The sequence below is a fragment of the Anoplolepis gracilipes genome, chromosome 17 (assembly GCF_047496725.1).
Source record: "Anoplolepis gracilipes chromosome 17, ASM4749672v1, whole genome shotgun sequence".
Taxonomy (NCBI): domain Eukaryota; kingdom Metazoa; phylum Arthropoda; class Insecta; order Hymenoptera; family Formicidae; genus Anoplolepis; species Anoplolepis gracilipes.
In genome coordinates, this window is record NC_132986.1 from 761917 (window position 1) to 784883 (window position 22967).

The 22967-nt window shown below is 34.1% G+C and overlaps 1 protein-coding gene across 2 annotated transcripts; it reads right to left on the reverse strand.

Annotated features, from left to right (window-relative positions):
- Positions 1-685: 685 nt before the first annotated feature.
- LOC140675338 (uncharacterized) lies at positions 686-17260 on the reverse strand. Of its 2 annotated transcripts, none has more exons than XM_072909693.1 (3): positions 16480-17260; positions 5496-5687; positions 686-3832 (listed from the first exon to the last, which is right to left on the reverse strand). In XM_072909693.1, exons 1-3 carry the CDS (start codon positions 16562-16564, stop codon positions 3477-3479), a joined length of 633 nt encoding a protein of 210 aa, XP_072765794.1. In that variant the 5' UTR covers positions 16565-17260; the 3' UTR covers positions 686-3476. The 2 variants fall into 2 exon arrangements, with proteins under 2 accessions (XP_072765794.1, XP_072765796.1); XM_072909695.1 differs by having other exon boundaries at positions 686-3814; positions 16480-17254.
- Positions 17261-22967: the final 5707 nt, after the last annotated feature.

Genomic DNA, 22967 nt, shown 5'->3' on the forward strand with positions numbered 1-22967 from the left:
GCGTTTCCGCGGAAATCGCGATAATATCATCTAATTCGGAAAATTGTTTGACGCACGTTTCGCGATCGCTGCTTCGAAGAATATTCGCGTCGTGACGGGATATTTAAAAGAAAAAAAAAGGATTCCGAGGACGCGGGAAGGACTTGGAAGGATGCAGAATCTACGATGGAAATTCGAGAATTGAGAATCCAGGATCTGTTATCGAATATCAAGGAGCGAGGCTGAAATCCCATCTGCAACAGCGACAAGAAAGGTTAGTGTCTTTAATAATCTATAATTAACCGTTAATGCATTTATGGTTAACTGCGAATATCTTCCTCAAAAGTGTTAATTTTACTACAAATAAAAATGCCGGGATACGATTTTGTCAGAATAATGTTCGCAGCATATTTGCAAGAAAGGAGAATGATTATTTTATTTTGCACACAAAAAAAATAATTCAAAGTTAAATAAAATTGTTTATATAAATATTTTTCTATACATAATTCATACACAAAATATTTTTTTTATATTAAAATCTTTAATTATATATAAAATCACAGAGAGATCTTTTACTAACTAAAACTTGAGATGCAAAAATTTATGTTTTATTTGTTAACTATATAATGCATAGACGAGTATATTTAGTTATGATTGTAATAAAAAAAAATGATGACGATTGCATGGTGATCGATGTAACAATTGCTTTTTATATGAGAAAAGAAATTTTATTGATAACATAGAGACGTCCAAATACGTATATAAACAGTGTGTGTATAAAAGTATAAAAAATAAATATTGGCAGCGCGCACACGCCGTCGTTTTGCGAGTCTCGTGGATGTAATGAGTCGGTCACGATGCGCCGATGACAACACGGGAATGCGTTGCAAGTACAGCCGAGAGTAAAACTACATGTAGTAACAATTAATGATAACAGTAGCACGGGAAAATAGGCGAATCGTTCACTTTAAAAAGATAACACACTGCTGAGAACGAGACCGCATTTATCTATTTATAGTTTCTAAAGCTATTGGTATTTACGCGTGAATCACAGTTTATAAATATTTTTACAATTTTATTTAATATTATTAAAAAATGAAAACTGGTAAAGCATCATTTTTCTGAATTTTTTTTTTAATTAAATGTATAAGTTAAAATATATATTTTAAAATAAAATAATGTGAATATTATTTAGAGAGAATTTGTATATATCATACATCTATAGTAAATTATTTTCGAAATAACCAGGTGATTTATATCAATTGTAATTATGATCATAACTGTATCGCTATAATTGACGTTGTATTAAAATGTTACAGTGTAGTTAAAGTTAAGTTTCAATTCACTAAAAGCATTCTAATATTCATGCTTTTTCCTCACATAAGTACAAGTACTTTTATATTTGCTAACTAGTTTGTATTGTTTTACATTTGAAAGACTAAATTGGAAGATTATTGCAGATGTTGCACATTTTAGAATTTACTATTTAACTCTGACATTTAATCACCTTACGTATATGATATGAACGGTTCAACCTTCACATTACATTGCAGTTTTATAAATTAGTTCTATATATGTATATATATATAGACAAATTTTGGAAAAAAATTTTTTAATCTTTCAATTTTTTTTTTATCCGCAATGTATAACAAACTTTCGTTTACAACGATTTTTATGTCTTCACAATTTTGTTACATAAGATTCTTTATCTCAATATCAACATAATATTGATGCTTCCACACACACACACACGCACACATACGCACACATACACATATACACACATATATACAATCAAGTTAAATAAAATATAAATCTTCTAGTTTCAAGAAAGAAAATTACATGGCACATATTCGATCGAATCTCATTATAAATTTACCAAAGAAAAATATTGAAAGGTTTTATAACGGAATACTCATTGATATTTATCGACTTTTTTTGTATGTTTTCGAAATCCATTTGCGTCAGACGAATACTCTGGCCATGAGACGTCACAGAGAGACCCTGCTCGTGATTACACGCGGCATGAACGTTAATTAGCGCGTATAATTGATCGTTCGCGATTCGCTCTTCACGCGAAGAGTTACGGTGCCTGCTCTTATCGCTAACACTGTTGCAGTTGTCTCGCAGCAAATACACAGTTCTCGCGTTATTATCTTAAATTATTTTTGCGGCCTCGTTTGCGGGGAGACAACTTCTCATGGCAGTCGATTTATAATCTACACTAATCGTTCCTAATTGACGGAGTCGGTAAGCGATTGGGGCCAATCGCGTACGACAATATCATGTATAAGTCAAGCAAATTCTCACAATTTACTTATAATAACACGTTTTGCTCAATTCGCCAATGATAGTCGATAAATCAATGACGATATCGTCGATTGTCGGGGGGGGGGGGGATTTTTTTCAAAGTCGTTGTATATGATGGAGATTTATATCTCTAACAATAAATCTTGAGTTATTATATTCAGTATTATTGTAAAAAGAAAACCTTGAAATATACTAAATTTAAATTATGTCTAACCCTTGGTTATTCTATCTTGAATGGCAGTGATTGAATATAATCGTTCGTTTAATTTATTTATTAAATATTCGCACATTCTGCCATTAATCTTGCTTCTTAAAATACGTCGCTCATGTGACAAGATCAATGTTTCCATGAATGTAACGCTCGAATTTTTGGTCTCATTTTCGATTCACCATTTTTCATAGGCCGATTAAATTAATTATTGCTCTAAAATTTAACAATATTTCTTATAATGTGTATTATCGATTAGTCCAAGGAACTCACAAAGACGTACTTTTCATTACGAATCATTCTATTTTTTTTTTTTTGTAATTTACCTATCTCTCGAGTAAATTTGAACAACATTCTTCTCGACTCTGACCATATATCAAGTGTAGTATTATCTAATGTCAACATATCACGCTACAATAAATTCTTCTATGCAAGCATTGACTCAGAGCATCCGTTAACATTGTAAACCATCGTTCTTCTTTTTATTGGTTCCAAGAAAATATTTTTCATTGATAAAGCTATAGAACGTCGTGTAAATGAAAAATTGATTTCCTGGATATATAATACATCGTTCCATCAAAACTATCAAAGTTTCCTTTGACAAATCTAATCTTTTCAATCGTCGCGATTCTTTTCACGAGATCAACGCGTGGAATAACAATTTTTTGCACAATTTTTCCTCGGGATTTAAGACACTCGACACTTTTTAGAGAAACACGGAAAATGATTCATACAATCCGGAATGATACAATCACTTCGACGAATTTTCGTTCGCTCCCTCAGTTATGTCACAGCGAATGACACACATGTTTAGTCACTCTTTCATTGCAACGATAGCATCCAAAATAGCTTCTTTATCGAACGGTCATCTTCAACGAAGAGATCCACGAGACTGTTTCTTCGCGATCGATCAATTCGATCGTCATTGTTAGATTGAATGCGATAATCCTCGTCAAGAGAATAATCATTTCAAGCTCTTCTACGCAGGCGCCTGCATCATCGGTCTGTGAATCGGCATCGAGATCACGTAGATGTCCAGCTTTTCGCCGGTTGTCTTGTCGACGATTTCACCGTAGTTGACAGAATCGTAAGAAGGCGGCGCAAACAGATGATAGGGGGGCGGTGGGGTTTCCGTAACTCCCGGGGTATTTATCGTCTCGGCACGTTGCGCATAGGGTACCGCTAGGGGACGGCCACCCCGTCGACAGCACCACTCGGAACAGCTGACGATGAGGAAGAAGGCCACCAGGCCGCCAAATGAGCCGATATACCAAACTATCGACCATGGATCCAGCGGATTCTGCAGATCGCTGTTGACTACAACAAAACGGGGACCTGTGAGGGGATAGCTCGTTAATAATCGGAAATATGTTAGTTCCAACTATACACTCATGCAAAAGATTAATAAAAGTGCAGCAAAATGGAATGGTGCTCAACAAGAATTGAAGAAGTCTTGCACAAGAGTGATCGTCTCTTTTAAAGTCAAGGAATCATCTCATTGTAAAATTAAGGATTACGAGAAATCTTGGCGAAATAAATTATAATATGGAAATTTTGCAATTATATTTTGAAGCATTGGTGAAGTATTTATAACTCGTAGATTTGCAGAAAATCAAAGTAGTAAAAAAATATGTTAGAATGAAAGGAGTGACATGCTTTTATTTATTTATTCTTTTATTGTTAAAATTTCAATAGAATTTCAATAGATTCTTTAGTACTTAGAAATCCGAGACAACGAACATCGAAAATTTAAAATTATTAAAGTTGCTAAAGTAAAACTGAAAAACATTAAGAAATATTACGTACTTAAACATGAATGTCAAATGTGCATATTGCTAATGTCATTTGCAATCTTACGCAGCGTATTTTGTACTTTAAATGCGTTGAAAAAAATCAGCAAATTGTTATTTGAAAATTAAGACGATTAAGACACCGATTTCGTACGAGCGGTGTATTTCGCATTCCTGTCACGGTTGTGATATTATAAATATTACGCGAAAAAGTTTTTCAAAACCACGCCCCTTTTTCCGATCGACGATACGCGCGCGGAAACGACGTTCTCGATTGCTGTGTAATACATGACGTGCACGAAGCGAAACTCGGAAAGACGATGTAAATGAAGATGGAACGACCACTAATTTGCATAAATCCTTGGCACGAACGGCGTGGATTATTCTCTGCAGTCGTGATTTTAGCGGAACGCTCACATAGTTGCAATTTTAAATCTCGTTTGTCTACGATTTTATTAGCAATAAACTCGATTCTTTACAATGTAATGTTTTCAACACATTATACATTCTTTATAAATGTATGTTTATAGATTTATTTGACGTATAAATTATATGATTATTTCATTTTCTATTGTTATAATAAATTGATAATTATTTAATTTTAAATATACAAATGTGAGAAAAATTAGATAAACTCTTTTACTATTAAAAAAAAATTATTAATATATATTATATATTTGTTTCTATATTGAAAACATTCTCAAACACTTAAACTTCTACACTAATATTTAATAGCTTCGATTAGTGAAATTATTAAATCGATATCGTTTAGAAAGAATTATATTAGCATCGAATTATAAAAATGAGCATGTCGCGTTTTACGGCAAATCGAGATTAAAATTTGTCAGAGAAAAATATTGAAAAAAGAATGTATTATACGACGATATATAGACGAAATGAAGTAGCAACAGTATATAATTATTGATAAGCAAATAATCAGTGAAATATTGAGCGTTTGATAAAGAGTAATTCCGCTTTCAACATTTGTTGACCTTCATTAATGCAAATGTGTAAAAAAATATGCAAACATAAAAAAGAATATATCAATAAAATACACGTGCTCGCGTTCGTGGTGACAACAGGAAGTGCGCGATGAATCGCAATAATGAGATTGTGAATGCGCGCAATACTTTTTATTATATGAAATTGGTCTTTCGTGTCTTACGAAGGGTTTATGAAATGATATGAAAATCATTCACATTTCTTACCAATCTCTTCCGTATCTCTATCTTTCTCCAAGGTCTCGTCCTTCCCTCCGAATGCGATCACGTAAACTGTCTCTTCCTTGTCCTCGTCGGATTTCAAATCGCCTGAGTGGCGATTGTCGTTTACGCTGTGAGTGGCTTTATTGCTCTCCATTCGTCTTTCAGCACCGATGTTGTAACTTGACACCGCGTGAGCTGCGACACAAATTGCAATCAATTAATTAATTGCACTTAACTTTATGCCTGAATATATAGATATGACAGATTATGATACTCTCTGAAGATTGTTTGTATCTATCTGCGTGTGCGTTTATATCGCACTTATTGTTAGTAAAAGTATTTAAACATTTGGGAATATATAATGTAATCATAATTATTTACACGTTTATTATTTATTGTTTTTGTATTTATTTCTTTAGTATATTTTTAATTGTTTTTTATTATTTAATATTTTTGTATTTATTTTTTAGTATATTTTGAAGATATCTTGAATCTAATTGAAATATTATTATTATAATTCGATAATGAAAACATTACTTTTTTCCCTCAAATTATTACGTTTTATTTATTAATCTCTTTTTTAGACTTTCTTTTCCTAGAAAAACTTTTCAAATTAAAATACTACGCAGTTTGTTTACCGCTTGATCGCATTCCCAAACAAGACGCAACTACGTGTGTATATCAAGCTAGATCTCAGGGCTAAAGATGTTGTAATGCTCAACAAACAACTCGGCCTGTCACTCGCTAACCTGCATCGCAATGTTAGAAACTTCACGTGCTATTTATTAAGCCAAGACGACATTCGCTGTCGTCAGTCTTGTTCCAATTTATTACGCGCGTATCTTTTAGCATGAATGATAACAAAAAAAAAAAATAGCTTTAAATACAGACATTCATAATTATTAATAAATCAACCGTTGATAAATTATTACTCAGGTGTTTTGCAAAATCTCTGAATTACAAACGAACGTAATGTTGACGAAATTATAAATAAAAATTTTTATATAATCACGGAGCAATTTTTACAAATGGTTCCTTTTTAACGAGATTAGTATGACTAGCATGTTGGAAAGCTATTTTTGCCTATTGAGGTATCAATAGTTAACTTTGCTCGTGAAGTTAAATTTATTCTTATGGAGTTATATATCAGTATTAAGTATTATCGGAAAGTATTTTCAATTATGAACAGTCTCACGAAAAGTTTCACGAGTTCATAAAAGTCGAAGAACGCGTTACGGCCTTTAAAATTTTATCTATGTTTTATGTGTGTAATATAAAACATAGATAAAAGCATTCGTTTTTATACGAAGAAAAAAAAATAATCAATAGATATAAGAAAATAATTTAGTACAACTACAAAAGTTCTATACGATTAGCGACGGTTAAAAAATATTATTGCGTCAATCTGCTCTTAATAAAAAATACAATATATTCTTTTTTGCTTCTTTTTTTATCGAATTGATGAATATTTTATATATTTTCACTGCTCTGTGCTATTTTCAGCTCATTGTTAGACAGTTACAAAGTAGCAAGACATAAAATCGATCGAAGCACGGGTTTATCTTTAAAAAAAAAAAACGCCGATATTGTTACTACATTTTCTTAAAGCGAGGTGTGGCCGATGTCTTTCAGTTCTACCAGAAACTCTCTACCCTGACACGATTACCTACTACTTAGCATCACCGTTGCCTGACCAGATTTGGCTTCGGCTTTATGGTCAGAGTTACTTACGTGTAAGAACACGTTACAATCCGCGCTTAAAGTTGCTTTGCGTTAAATGCAAATCCGGTTTAATACGTTAATGCGGTATAATTTGCTAATACACTATAATTTACTAATATGTTATGAATATATTGCAGCAGGTTGGAATATGTTTATTATCATTTCGATAGACGAGATATGTCTTTTTTCGAATTGGCATATCAAACTTATGTAAATAAAATGTTTATGACCGAAAGGGATGAAAAATATAATTACAATAAATATATATTTCTTACGCGATTAATAAATTAATTTCATAAATTAGAGATATAGATTATCGGTTCTCGATCAATTTTATTTTTTACATTCATACAAATTAATAAATATGTATTTTCGAAGGCGCAGGAAATATTCAATTTACGTGTTACTCATCAGAATGATTCTTTTGTAAATACGTTTTCCGTTTGTTGATCCATCGTGTCCATTGAAGGTTGTATGTAATTAAAGACAAAGTCACACGAGGCAGAAAGACGGGGAAAGAATGAAGACAAGAGAAACGAAGAAAGACGGAAAGAGTCGCCGTGTAGTCGCGCCGTGACACTGTGTATGAGAAATGTCCATTATTTCTTGCTAGCTAGAGATCCGGCCTCGTGGTCGGAGTCGCAGCATCCACGTTTCGCGAGTCATGTGTATACGTTAAACAAAAACGATTACGGGAGGGATTTCCACCGTAAGAATAGGTAATTTAAGTCGCGAGAGATGAAAACTTTTCGCGATTTTTATACGACGCGTGCAGCTGACATATAAGTACAAACCTGTCATAATAAAATGAGATACGAGAGGGGACGATTCTGAATTTTATCGCTTTCTTGCGATGTATCTCAACGATAACATCTCACCGTATATATACACGATAATAAAACGTCGTACGCACGGCAATATCACCATATATAATAACAATGCTGTGTGAAATCCGCCGGTCGCTTTTTGCGACGACGTAGGACGCTATTGTTTACATGTCGCGCGTCGGCGCGGTCGTCTTGTCATTCACACGGGACGTGCGACGCGCTGTCGTCTTATCATTCACGTAGCGACACTCGAAGGCAAAGGAATGCGGCGCAAGTGCCTCCGTGTTGAATCGCAAATAAAGCGAGAATTCAGAATCATCTTCTCTCGTATCTCATCTCACTATCATAACGTAGGTTTGTACTTATGTTAACCGTACGCGTGACACCAAAATCGCACAGAATTTTACATCTATCGCTTGACTTGAATTATACGCCCTTTGATGGAAATTTTTTTCGTAATCATTTTTATTTCGCATTTTAGAGTCATCAATGCGTCCTGCGTCCCATCGTACACACGTATGGGAAACAGTTAATATTAATGTCGTTACGATATATTATGCGACAGACGTATGTTAGCGTTTACGTAACGGCTCTTAGACACGATCGCCAGTCACGTTTCAGCAATCGGTCCAAGTGTTCGAACGTGTATAATTGACTACGCCTAAAATGTTAATTTTTCGCTTATGACCAATGACCGGCGAAGCTCACAAGGTTGCGCTTTACATATATTATAACGTCACGATGCTATTCTCGGCACACGCACACTTGATCACGTGACGCACAGTTTATTCACGTGAGAGGAACTTGATCTGTCTCTTAGTACTTATAAGCATTGTCGTCTGATAGGCTTTGTCTTTGCATGTCAATTTGTCGTTCGTAATTCGAAATGCGTCGCGATTCGAGAAAATAATGCAACCGAAACACTGACTACAACACTTTTAAATTTCCTAAGGTGCTTAAAAAATAATTAAATTTCTTTATGTCTGTTATTTTAATTATAGTATAACTACACACACATGTTTTATATATATATATATACATGTTTTGTTAGGAATATTTTTAAAATATATAACTATCTATTATATACTAGATAATTGCATAAAAATTTAAAAAGTTGAGCGCGTTGTTATATAGTATATGTCACCAATATTATATATATTTATATATATTTATTTAATATTGTTAAAAAGCATTACATATTATTTACTTTACGCGCGTGGCTTTATGTTGCTAAACTTTTCTCTTTCGCATAAACTTTTGAACTTTAAAAGATGGAAGGTCTCTTTAAAGTCTTCGCGTTCAAGCATTTGCTTGTGAAAATGACTTCTTCTGTCTCGCGCAGACGTTGTTTGTAAAGTTTTGCCTGACACGCGTGAAAACAGCTGAAATACATCGTGGTTATGGAGACACCGAGTTGATCGAAATATTTGCAAAACTCCGGTCAGCAACAAAATCAAGATAAATCGCTGACACGGTATAGCGACGAATAATATAATACTTTGTGAAATTTTGCAGAAAAATTTTGAAGATTATATATAAAAATCAAGAGTGCGAGCAGGGGAAAGAGTTCACGAGTTTTATAGATTTATACGAATTTTATTAATTGCAAGATATGCATACAAAAATAAATAATAATAAAATTGTGAAGACTACTTTTTTATAATATTACTTGTACTCTTTCTTTATTTTAAATTCACTATAGGCTATCCTCTCTTTTGCGCAATATTTGATTTAAATTAAATTAATTAAAATTTTTTGCAGTGCTCGTTACAAGATTACAAGATTCGCAATTAAATATGTGAGTCAGATGACAGAGTAATAAATATCATAAGAGTCGATTATCGTAAAAATCGAGTATCTCTCATATCTTTCTTCATTTCTTGTAAAGAACGCATCACGCGATGAGATACTCCTTATGCATCCACACGCGCACGTTATCGGAAAGTAGAAAGATACACATGTGTACCTCAAGTGAGGTTCAACGTGAGACATTTTAATGATCACGTATATTCAAGTTGAGTTGATAGATCAATAATTCACGAAACTATAGCCCGACGCGATACGTAGAAGTTGTATACACTTTCGTTCATCTATCGCCATGCATCCGCCATCGAACAGCGGCATGTACGCTATTTAAAGTTATTATCTATTTATCGTTTCAGCCGTTTGTTCTCATAGTGATGTAAATCCAGCTTCAAAACATTATGAATTTTAATTATAAAATAGTGAGAATACAGTAGAGAGCGTTGATTTGTCCCCAAGATTTTTCAAAGTTTTTTGAAGCTGGTTTTCACACCTCAAAACAAATTTATTTATTGTATATATAATATTGATTGCTGCATAAACTTTGTTTGTACGAATGCAAGACAAAAAAATTGATTTTTAAAAATACTTTATATCCAAATCAAACCATATTATTTATATTGTCTATTTCTTATCTTTTATGTTTTTTTTTTTTCCATCAAGATATCTGCGATCTTTGTAAATAAAAAACCATACAATATTTTCTATAGATTTCATTAACAGCTTTTTTATATTTTGAATATCTAATCGACGATAGAGTAACGAAACAATATTTTGCTTAATTTTCTTTATAGATAATAATTTAAAAATACTAAAAGTTTCTTAGAAACGATAAGATTATTTTTATATTTATATTAAACGGATACAATATGTCGGACAAAGTTATACAGCACTCTAACAACAAGATTAATGAAGTGAAACTTATTATTGCATTATTTCTCACATATGTTTTGATAATACACATACATGTATTCAATAATGTAATTATAGCTATACACGCATGGATGCCACGTGATTTGTGTCGCGATAACGATTCGGTCGTCGGCGAAAATCGCTTCGCACCCGAATCTTTCACGTGAAATCGCGCGCAAATATCGGGAGTGCCGATTAAAGTATCGCGCGTTTGCAAAAAAAAAAAAATGCTAATTATTATTTATTTGTCCGAAATCGTATTATTTACGCATGTTTGCCAGTTAAAAGCAAACGTGTCAAAATAAAAGTATCATTCGAAGTATCGGACGCGATTGTATTATCACTTCAATTGGAATACGCGGCTGTAATTATACCGAATTGTTTCGGTTAATTTGTATAAGTGTGCTCTTGGTGACGTAGAGGATTATCATGTGAAAGCTATCACCGATGAAGCAGCGAGTGACTTTTCTTCAACGTGTCTCTTCTTCTTTATTTCTCAGCGAACTGGTGAGTCAAATTAATTTTATTTTATGCATGTCTGTCATAATTTGTTTGTTTAAGTTAGCGATGATATTGTCGCAAAGAGAGTTGCATTTTCGTTTGAAATATATTATTAGCGGTCTCAAAACATTCTCTCAAAATATTTCGATCTGTAACAATCGAGAAGCGAGATCAAATTTGATTGAATAATATTTTTTGTCATTATACACATTGCGTTGAAAATATTATCTCAATTTTTAATTAATTGTTAATTAATTAAGATGATATTTTATTAAGTTATTAATTAATTAATTAATAATCTCATGAAATTAAATAAATTAATTCTTATGGAAATATTTCAACCGTAATCAAGTATTTTATTAAACACTGAGTAAATAACGTTAATTGGTCATGAATTAATTATACACGTGCGGTGATTTTATGCAATTCTCGAAGCTATCTTAGTTTTGATGGTATCCTGATAATATTGTTTGCTCTATCAACAATTATAATCGGTGCTTTTATGTAAGCATTGAATAATTAAGATTAGTGCTAATAATCATTTTTAATTGAGGCCATTTGTGCAACTATTGACAAAATGTGAAATATACTATTAATATTTTTACAATCGCTGTGTAATTGAGATTGACTTTAACAATCGGCCATTTGTGCAACTATTGATATGTATCAATATAATATACTATAATACATTCGCGAGACGGGTAAGAAAAGGGAAGAGATACGATTACAGATGATACGCCCGCGCAATTGTTGATAGGTAATTAAATAAGCCGGCAATGGTAAACAAGTGACGCAATCGTCGAGATACGGCAGAAAACGAGCCGATTGTGCTCGCGGCATCAAAACGCGATATTTGGAGTCCCACCGATTTCTTCCACAGAGCGACCTTCGGGAATCGCGACCTTCGAGTTCCCTTATTCAAGTTCGCTTCCTTTTAATTTCATCTCGTTCGCATCGACGCGCTTTGTTCGTTGTTTCGTTTTCAAACACATCTTCTCACAGAAAAGATTTAAAAAATGAGTCTATCTAAAGTCGAGTACTTACCGATAAATTAACTAACAATACACATTGAAGATTAATCGATTCATATCGAATAACGATATTATTGTTTCAAATTTAAAATTCGAGGGCTCTCTGAGATACAATCAATAAATATGCTGAGATGTTATCGATGTTTGAAAATACAACGGGAGAAATTAATTCGAGAAAGGAATAAGTATAGAATTTTTTATTTTATATTTTTTATGTTATTTTTTATGCTTTATTGATAGAAATAAAATTAGACACACGGGTGATTCCTCCTCCCTCCGGATTATCTTCGTAAACAGGAAAAAATCTCTGCGGTATAGCCAGTGAAAAGTTACTCGGATGCTGTTTCTACTTAACAATTTGATCGCGTAATTTCCTAAAATATACGTAGAAACGCGCCTAATTGTACTCGAAGAACGCGATTGTACTCGAAGAATTGCGAATTATCCGGAACTTTATCCGATCGCAAAGTTTTCGTACTCCGTGTAATTGTACTTTGTGACCAAGTCCAGCGTGTTCTCATGGCATCGCTCCAAGTTCCGTGATCACCGTGTATTATTATCGGAAGTATTGTTAGTTGGTTTAAGAGGACATCTATATAGAATCTATTGTCGGTGAACACGTACAGGCAAGTGTTGCCTTCTCCTCCGAAGAAGAAAGAGTATCGGACTCTGTTCTTCTCTCTCTTCTCTCTCTCTCTCTCTCTCTCTCTTTCTTTCTCTCTCTCTCTCCCTCGTCTAGATATAGATCAAAAGCGGAGCTTCTCGCTATATTTCAAAGTCAAGTGTGTATAAGATTCTGACGTCTTTCGTGTGACATACATAACTTTAGCGGATATTTTATTATATAAATCAGGATATCTCGAAGCTTTTGGGCTCTCCAAATAATCTGGCCTCTAATGCATATAATGGAAAATGTATATAAATAATAAATTCTACTTTGTGCTAATTTTTCAATATGAAAAAAAGTCCCGTTATATGATTGGCGTAAAAAAATTCATGAGAGAGAATTTCGTTTGATGATCCATTTTTTATTTGTTAATTCGCGATATTATCATAAAGTTAACTTTAATAATAAATTTGTAACTTTTTTAAAATAAATTTCTCGATAAGTTCAGAATTAATTTTTATCTCGGGAAAAAGAATAGTGAGAAGATTCATATCTCCAAGTATATTTTAATGTAAGAAGAGTTCATCATTGTAATTGTATGCTAAGGATCCACAGGATATATTCGAGGTTAAAGATATAATGGTTTCCAGTTGCTCTTGTACATTTCTATATTTAGCAACGCGAGCACATTATACGTTTGATATGTTTGTACATCCGTTAACTGGCGTCTAGACGAGTTATTTGACCGATTGGGTAGAAATTTAAAGGATAATTTTGATAAAAGATTCCAATGTATTTAAAATAATGAAGCATTTTAGTGTGAAAAGTTTGCCTGCGCTTTACTATACATCATTGCATAATTTCCATTTAGCAATGAATAACAAGATAACGTAATAATTATAAGCGTAATTAATAAATATAATTATTCATTGAAACGTAAATAGTTATCGACACATTTCTAATCTATTTTAGCGTTAATAATAAATTGTAATTTTCTAGTGTGCTTGAGAATTTTTACTGGGATAAAATTTTCTCGTAAAAATTGTGTCGCGGAAGAAATAATCGCATTCTTCTTCGGGTTATAGGTACTTGTGTCTGGATTATTCAATAGCTAGATATGGAAAAAGCTGCTGCATCGACATTGCTCAGACGCCACTGAATTATTACGATGTACTCTCGTTAATAAAACAACGTCGCGGCGCGTGGCTTCTTGACACTTCGCTCAGAATTAAATTTCCGCGAAGAAGAATTTAGTTTTCATGAAATGAGACCGCAAAGATTATTGAATAAATTTCTTCGAATCTTCATTTTATACTTGTTTCGAGTGTTACTTTCAAATATTATTCTAGTCAGGCAAATGACTCGAAAGAACAGTCTAATAATATTTACATATCTATAATTAGAAGATTAATTCAAGTTTCATATTTCGCTTACGTGATATCATTGATTATAAATATATTGGCCAGATAAAAAAGATGTAAAGTAAGGAAGCAAGGTCAAGTGTCTTGTTAATCGCTTTATAGCTTACTTATCAGTTATATAACGTATTTTTCGTACAAAAAAACCCACGAATGAGAGGGGGGAGAATATAAAAGTTGGGGTTAAACGTGCGGGGGGAATGATCGAAACTTTCGTATATCGATCAGTCAATCAGTTTCCTACGTTGAAAATAGATCAAGTCCGTCTCACTTCAGTGACGACAGTTCAAGCGAAATTCTGGTCGATTACGAGAGCGCGCGGGCGCGCGAGATAAATCTGTCATTCACAGATGTAGTATGCAAAATGCACACGCGATAGAACACAGTGCAATCTCGGAATTAACCGCAAGCGTCACGCTCTTTGATGCGAATTCTTTCATAAACCATTCGTACAATTAGTACTTCCTGTCGCGTTTATACGATCTTCGCGTACTCGATACAAGCTGTTCCGATAACGATGTCACGTGAAAGCGGGGCTCTCGCTGCATCAATTGAGTATTAGCTGAGACATTGATTTACAAAAATATGAAACATGACATTATGCACTTTTTTTTTCAGAGAGATTTCTTTTTCATTGAATATTATTGTGCTTGATGATGCCAAGTGTGTATTTAAAACTTTATAAAAATTTTGAAAGGAAATGTTAAGATTGTTAAAAATATACTTGTTTTTATTATAATATACACAGTACACCAAGTTGGAAGCAAGTGTTTATATATTTATTTTACATAGTATTTGACTAATCAGGAGTCTTTAATTAATACCGATAAAAGAATTTTATATAAATTTAATATTGAAATGTTTTCAGGTTTCTTAATTTTAAAACTTAATGATTTTTTTTTTATTATTAGATCGGTGCATGCGTCATGTAATTATCGCGTAATGTCATGTGATTTGAGATAATATTCTTCGAAAATCAAATATATCTAAAACACAAAATTTGTCTATGTTTCTCGACATAGAGTTTATTTAAAGTTTATTTAAAGTTATTATGCTTGGCTGACAATTGACTGTGAATCGAAGTCTGACCTGATACGGATTAGGTTAATTAATATTCAAAAGCCCGCAAACAGAACAGTCTAATCAAATCGTCGGAATCTCATAATCGTATGGATTATACCGTGCTTTAAATAATGCAACGTTATCTATATTCGGAGTTGGATCGATCGAAACGCGGTCCAATACACTAGACTCTCTTCCTCAAGCGTGTTTATAAAATCTTCCATGGCGCCTATCCCTTTTTCTTTGTTATCTTTACAGCGTTTTTTTAGCGCATACGGGTTACAGAGGTCATTTCTTCCTATTCTGGTAATATAGCATGATCGCGATCCAAGCGCAATATTCGAAGCATCTCCAAACGGAAATGACAGATTTAACACTAAATAGTTTAAGCAAGGTCTATTGGATTCGAAACGTAATTTCTGTCGCGATTAATATTTCATCTCTATATATTTATTATATTTTAATATAGTTTATATTTATTCGTTAACTCTGTGTTTAAAATTAATCATTTTATATGTTAATTTTTTGGCATTTAAACAATTTAATAGAAAAACGGATAGAAAATAAAATCTCTATTTTCATTATTAAAAATGTCATTATCGATTTATGAGTTTCATATAAATTTAATAAAAATTATTCATTGATGGTATTTTTATTATCTTGTTTTAAAATAAAATACTTCAATATTATTTATACGATTAGTTAGGAGCAATTTGTAGCTCTCTTCGCGCAAAGTCATTTATTTCAATCAAAATATAATGACAATTGATATGTAAATCACGTATATGCAAGCGTCGATACCTAAAATAAAACAATGCCCAAAATGCTCTGAGATCTTGCACAAGGCTGCTTTTTGTCGCTAAAAAATCAAAAACGGTAGGTAGATATTTATCATTTCATCACACAATTCTTATCCCTTAACGCGCGATAAATTCCCTACACAAGTAATAGTTCATTGAAAGCAACGTAAAAGCTCTCCCGGCGGGAGAAAAACTTGCATGATCAATCACGAGATCTCGCCTTTGTTCCACCGACAAGATACTCATCGTAACGAGATAAATCGCACCATGTTCATCGGCGTGAAACTTTACTACTAGAACGTACCTGGTATCGGCGCGTTGAGGAAGGCCTGGTTTTTCGCCACGAGAAACGAGACGATAACAAATAGGCACCACGCGAGGACGATCATCCTGGATCGACGTGATGGTTGATCGGTATAGGTACGATCCGTTCGACCAGGTTGCCGAACTGCTCGTGCACTACGTGACTTTCACGCGTCTCTTACGCGTGCATGTAAGCCGAATACTAGTCGCGCGCGAGATGAAATTTATTTTGCTTACAAAACGAGAGGGGGGAAAAAAAAAGAGAAACGCTTTTTTTCTCTCTCGTCAGCACACGTGACTCTCGCTGATGCACTTGATGTGGCACGCCGCGCGGTCGACTCGGCTTTGCCGACTTCTCCGACCGGTTAGCCAGCAGGGAACTGCTCGTATTCCTACCTCGGGTATCGTAATATACATAAAGTCGCCAGATAAGCCACGGCTGACACCCCACCACGGACGCACCTCGTCGTGGGACGGCCCGTTCCTGCTCGCTCTCTGGTGCGCGCCACTGAAGAGCTTGAAATCCTCTCGCCTCCCAGTGCCAAGTACAACGTGGTCCCCTAACTCGCGGCCCCGCTCTCGTCCCCCGCGGGACAGCGATACGCGTCGTGATACTTGCGATCGTGATCGTATATACATAACTCTTCATTGTCATGAAAATTGATGTTCTTTACGTCGACGTCGATTAGCCAACTCTGATTAATGATAGTTTCTGGTTACTCTTTTTAAGTGTAGTAATTAATATGAATTGAAATATTATATAGTTAACGGTATTGTGTTTTTCTTTCCGCAATGTAACGCGAGATTGACGTATATATGTTTTTAACATTTAGATTTTTAAAACACAGCTCTTTTTTTTTGAGACTGAAAAACAAGATCCGCGATGTGATAATGACTTATTTATATGAGTCCAAATGTCATACAAAAGTCCATGTTGCATGTTGATAGTTGACAAATCAATTATGAAACAATAAAAACACTTGCGCCAGCATAATACCTGATTGTATAACAAAATGTCACCCAGTTTTTCTCGATCATTTAAATGCGTTGCGATTATAAAACACAAGCTCGGCGTAAAGTGTTAAGGTCACTTGGTCGCATAATTATCGCAAGATCATCGTCAAAATCCTTTCGTCATTTCACGCAATATGATTACGATGTGCTTTTGCACTCTTTGAACTCACCTTTTTCCTTTTTTTTTCTTTTTTTTTTTTTTTTTTTTTTTGAAAAACGCGGCTTAATTTTTTCAAGATATCGAATATGCGAGGCTTCATCTGGAACCTTCCTCCGAGTCTTCGACTTTTCTGTAAGCCTTCATTCGGCATTTACATATGTGCCAGCTTCTCGAACCATACAGAGTATCATTATATATTTCTTACAGTATATCGTGAGATTGAAAAAAATTTGTCGGCTGTAGTCGCACATTTTAGAGTCACATTCCAACTTATCAGAATGTACCTTTATGCAGTTTGCATGTAAAATGGCAGAGGGACCAGAAGACAACGGATATTTATAACTTTATAAACTTGCCAGAATTATGAACATTTGCTTTTCTCTCTTGTGGCATTTCGTACAGAAATAATAGAAAGAGATATATATACAGAGAAGCTTGGGAATAATTATAATAACTTTAACAAAAGTTTCGCATATACTGTACGCAAAAATATTAAAAGATATAAATACGCACAGGCGAAGAGTCATCGATCTTCGTGACGATGGTATCGGTGGGAACAGGTGTGTATTTTCGCTTCTATAGAGAAATGAACAGATACGTGACGCGTAAATTGTATAGTTTTCTCGATAAAATTTCAACGTGCGCATCTACGTTCGAGAGGTAATGATTAACGTGAATCACGCAAGTGATGCTCGCACCGATAAGGAAGTCAACCAGTCACGATGATGAAAGGATGTCACCTTTGTCGAAAAACGTTACGGAGAAGAGTGAGAAAACTCGTGAAAAAATCCTATTGCGTCAGTTTTCCGCGAAAGACGTTGTCAGCGATCTTACAACTGTGTATTCCTTTACGTCGGTCACGTGTAGATGAATGTCGGACAAACGTCAAACTTGGAATATACAATGAAATTGATTTGCGCGCCCGGTACCACTTTTAATATCCGTCCCGCGCCGGTAATTCTACCAGTAACCCGGTTACGAACGTTTGTCGTGATGACGTCGACTAAAAATATCAATGCGATATATTGATGTACGCGTCACTATTCCTTGTGTCATCATGCATGCATGTCATCATCCGCACGATAAGCACAAACAACTGTTCTTCCTGTTACAATTTCACAATTAAAATCGAAATAATGTACCGTATCTTGATACGATTTTATCTGCCGTTATTCTTAGAATTCATTATTGAGGTCACCGTTCTTTTGTAAAGAAAAAGCCTGAAACACAATGAAATATAAGAAAGGAGGGACATAATTAATATAAGAATCCACAACTCTCATTATAAATAATATATATACATGTCGTAGGCAAATGGTTATTTTAGGAAAATAACTAAATTTTCTCTTTATGCTTTTTTTAAAAATTAGGATTTTTTGTTTCACCAATTATCTGATTAGAAAAAATAATGCCCTTGAAAAATATAGAATTTTGACATTTCTTAAAATATCTATGTTTAAGAACACAACACAATAAATACTTTATTAGCGAGTGGATTAATTAGGCTCATGTATATCATTTTCACCCCATATAAGCTCACATAATTGATAATAATATCTATAGCATGTTTCTAATAAATTTGCAAATTCTTGATTGGTTTTCAGTATATTTCAGTTAATTATCTTAATAATCCTATTAAACCGAAATACTCGAATCTTTCCACTATTTTTGCTTTACAAAATAATCTTTATTTCTATTTTCTTAAATAGTGTTCAGACAAATGACATTTGTCAAGGAAAATAGTATTTGAACACAAATAAACGAATGAAAGCCATTTGATCAGCCAGATAGCATTTACCTGATCGAAAGCTATTTTCCTAAAATAACCATTTGCCTACGACATATATAATATTATTTTGATATATTTATTCGCATATTTTAATATCTCAATTGATATTCTTGAAAAGACTGATTAATCATAATTTTGTTGCCTCGAGTTTTCTCTCATCTTTAGAAGGACGTTGATTGAAAATGCTTACATTTCCCATCAAATAGACCTTGACGATAAACGCACATCTTCATTTTTGCGACTCTTATGTCATTGTTGTTCACTTATTATGATGTCATCTCGCTGATCTAATATCACGGTCGAGACTAAGGAAAATTATTAGGTCGTGTGCACGCATGTTTTGGAATGCATAAAGAAAAGATTATGCATGTGAGAAATAAACTATGTTTTCGCAGACTTTGGAGTATCCCGGAAATAAAATGCATAAATAAACATTAAACATTTTCCCACTAATAATGGGGCGTAGATATATCCATTATTCGCAGTACGAAAACAAATGTGTTATGTCAAGAATTATACAACTGAATGGCTCGATATATGTCTGTCGTTGTAGTTGCCGCTGCGACCTGGTCATTCCTCTTCAAATATTAAACGAGTGATATATGAAAACGTTTCACGTGATCTCCATTAAGTTTTCAATCGTAACACGTTTATATATGGCAATGCTCTCGATCATGGCAGCCGGTAAAAAAAGTAAAATTCACATATTTAACATCTTCGCTGTCGGATGTGTTTTGCTTTTTCACTCGCGCACAGATTTTTTATTACTTCTTTTCTTGCAACTCTCATAGAACTTTCATGATTCCTTTTTTATTTCAATTAATTTTCTACTGCATAAAAATTATGTAAGACGTCTTTGTCGCTGAATATAATACATTTATCTTCTTTTATTCTGTTTTATAAAGACTTTGTCTTTAATTTATCTCGAGCAATACGATTACGAGCTTTGATACGATGCGTCGCACGAGATCTCTAGACTCTTAATTCTTGAATATCAATTTGTCGCGCCGACAATAATATTTAAATTGTAGTCAAATTTATTCGTCAAATTAATGCTTCTCTCTCTCTCTCTCTCTCTCTCTCTCTCTTTCTCTCTTTCTCTCCGCGATTTTCGGTTAAATAATTAAAACTATGCACAAACAACAGCATATATGTATAATATAAAATATAATATTTAAAAAATATATGGTTACACGTTCTCCGCTAAACATTCACACGAAAGAATTAAGTCATGGTATTAGTCGACCGTAGGTTGCATTTAGCCGACTTTGTCTGAATTTTCATTTCTCCGAGTCGCGTTTAGCCATCTGCAAATCCAAATGTCACCACACACTCTGGCAAATCACTGCCACTGAATTAGCATAATCTTCTCGTCTGCGAGTTACGTGTGCTCGTTGTGCTCGTACACGTGGTAATTTCTAGTCAAATCTTCCCGTTACAAGTAAAGCCGTCCGGGGTTTAACGTTTCGTACATTTTATCGTGCATTAGAGACGCGCAATTATCTCGCTATATATAAATTATTGCGCATAAAGCATTGCATAAATATTATACGTGGCATGTAATGATGACAGTACGAGGAATTAAGAATGGGATATACGTCAAACGCATTATCTATAATTCCACGTGCATCGATATTTTCAATTATATGTCGCTACTCGTTTTGCTATTCCTAATAAGGCTACTCTGATGAATTAATATTTTTATTTTTGTCTAGGCATAAACGACACGAAGCATGCATCGCTAAATTGATTTTTCTAAGCTTCTCACATTGACTTGTTTACCCGCGCAGAACTTGCTAAATTGAAATAAATGAAATAATAGTAAAGAATGAAAGACATCTTTGGATGTGAATCTCTCTCGTTGAAAAATGGTCGATGGATCGATCCGCTTTGACAGTTCGAAAAATTGTTAACACGGTGAGATCAATGAGATTATAGCGGAGAGGAGTGATTTAAAGTCGTGAATTCTGAATTTTGTCCAAGAGACTGATACGCTGGGGAAATACATCGGAACGTCGTGTAACGGCACGTGATCGACATTTCGTTCTTGACAGCCACCGGCACCTTTTTTTTCCCCTCTTCCTCTAGCCTTTCATAATTTTTCCCTCCTTCATGCGGCATTACGCGAGTGTCACGCGCGTCGAGGCTAACTTATGTGATACTTGACACAGAGCTACCGGCGGTAACGAGCCACCTGGAACGAGACTAACGAGCATCTCACATTTCGTGTGATGCATCTTGGTGAGCGATACGCGTCCGCGATGAGTCATCACGGTTTTTTTGGTACCATCCGCCGCTATGGGCGATTTCGGACAACGCGTAGCAACACTCACTGCCTAATTTTGGTTATTAAAGCTGCTAGATATATATTTATACATATATATATATATATATATATATATATATATATATATATATATATATATACATCTGCGCAGTAAAAATGTATTGACGTACTAGCGATTGCATATCAGCAAACTAATGATTCACGAAGATTACATAACTTATCGGAAAACAAAATAAACGGACGAACGACGTTGAGGTGCGATTAGTCTATTATTTCATTGTTTTCCTTTTTTTATGCATTATCGCTTTTTTCTCGCGTATCCTTTTGAATGCAATGGAAACGCATGTTATTATACATAAATTGAAATGAAAAATATAGTACATTTAACAGCTGTAAATTGATTATTTTTGCGTCATATATATATATATATATATATATATATATATAAAAGTAGAAGAAAAAAAATATTGTTTTATTATACGCAAAGTTAGTATTATTCACATAAGACAATAAAAAAGTATTTTTTTTCTCCTTTTCTCGGAGATGACGCCAGTATTGACGGACCAAAGTGCGAGTTCTATAACATAATGTCTGTCTGCAGATTCTCTTGAACAAACTTTGACGATACGTGGACGAGAATTTAATCCAAATATATATATATATATATATATATCTCAAAGTTTCTCGTCGGGCTTACATTTCGCGGTTTCCTTGTCGCGGATCGACTTACGCTCGTTGGACCGCGCGCTTCAACTCTGCATTTACTGTTGTCTTATGCTAATCCAAACACCAGACATTTTCGCATTACGCAATGCTCGCATACAGTATTCTCTCCCTTGCGCGATGTGTTATATATTATCCTGCCCACACACATCTGATCGCCCATCAAACATGCACCTGTCAGATATACCGCGCGCTATCAATATCGTTGGAAGGTTCGGGGATTCGGACATTATTTTTACATTTTATTTCTATAATTTAAATACAGAGAAAACGTAAGTTCGAAAAAACTTTCAATATTTTGCTTTTACCGCCCGATCTTCGTTGATATCGCGATATAATATTTGTAGTAACTTCTCGTATCGTTCAATCGCTTCTTTATCTCAGAATATCGTCTTGTATATAAGGTAGCTATGTATTTTTTCCACCATGTGGTCTTCGCGGCTTGATCGTTAAGCGATGTTTACGGAATCGATAGCAGCTGAGGTCACAGGGACTATCGTCATTAATTACGCTTGG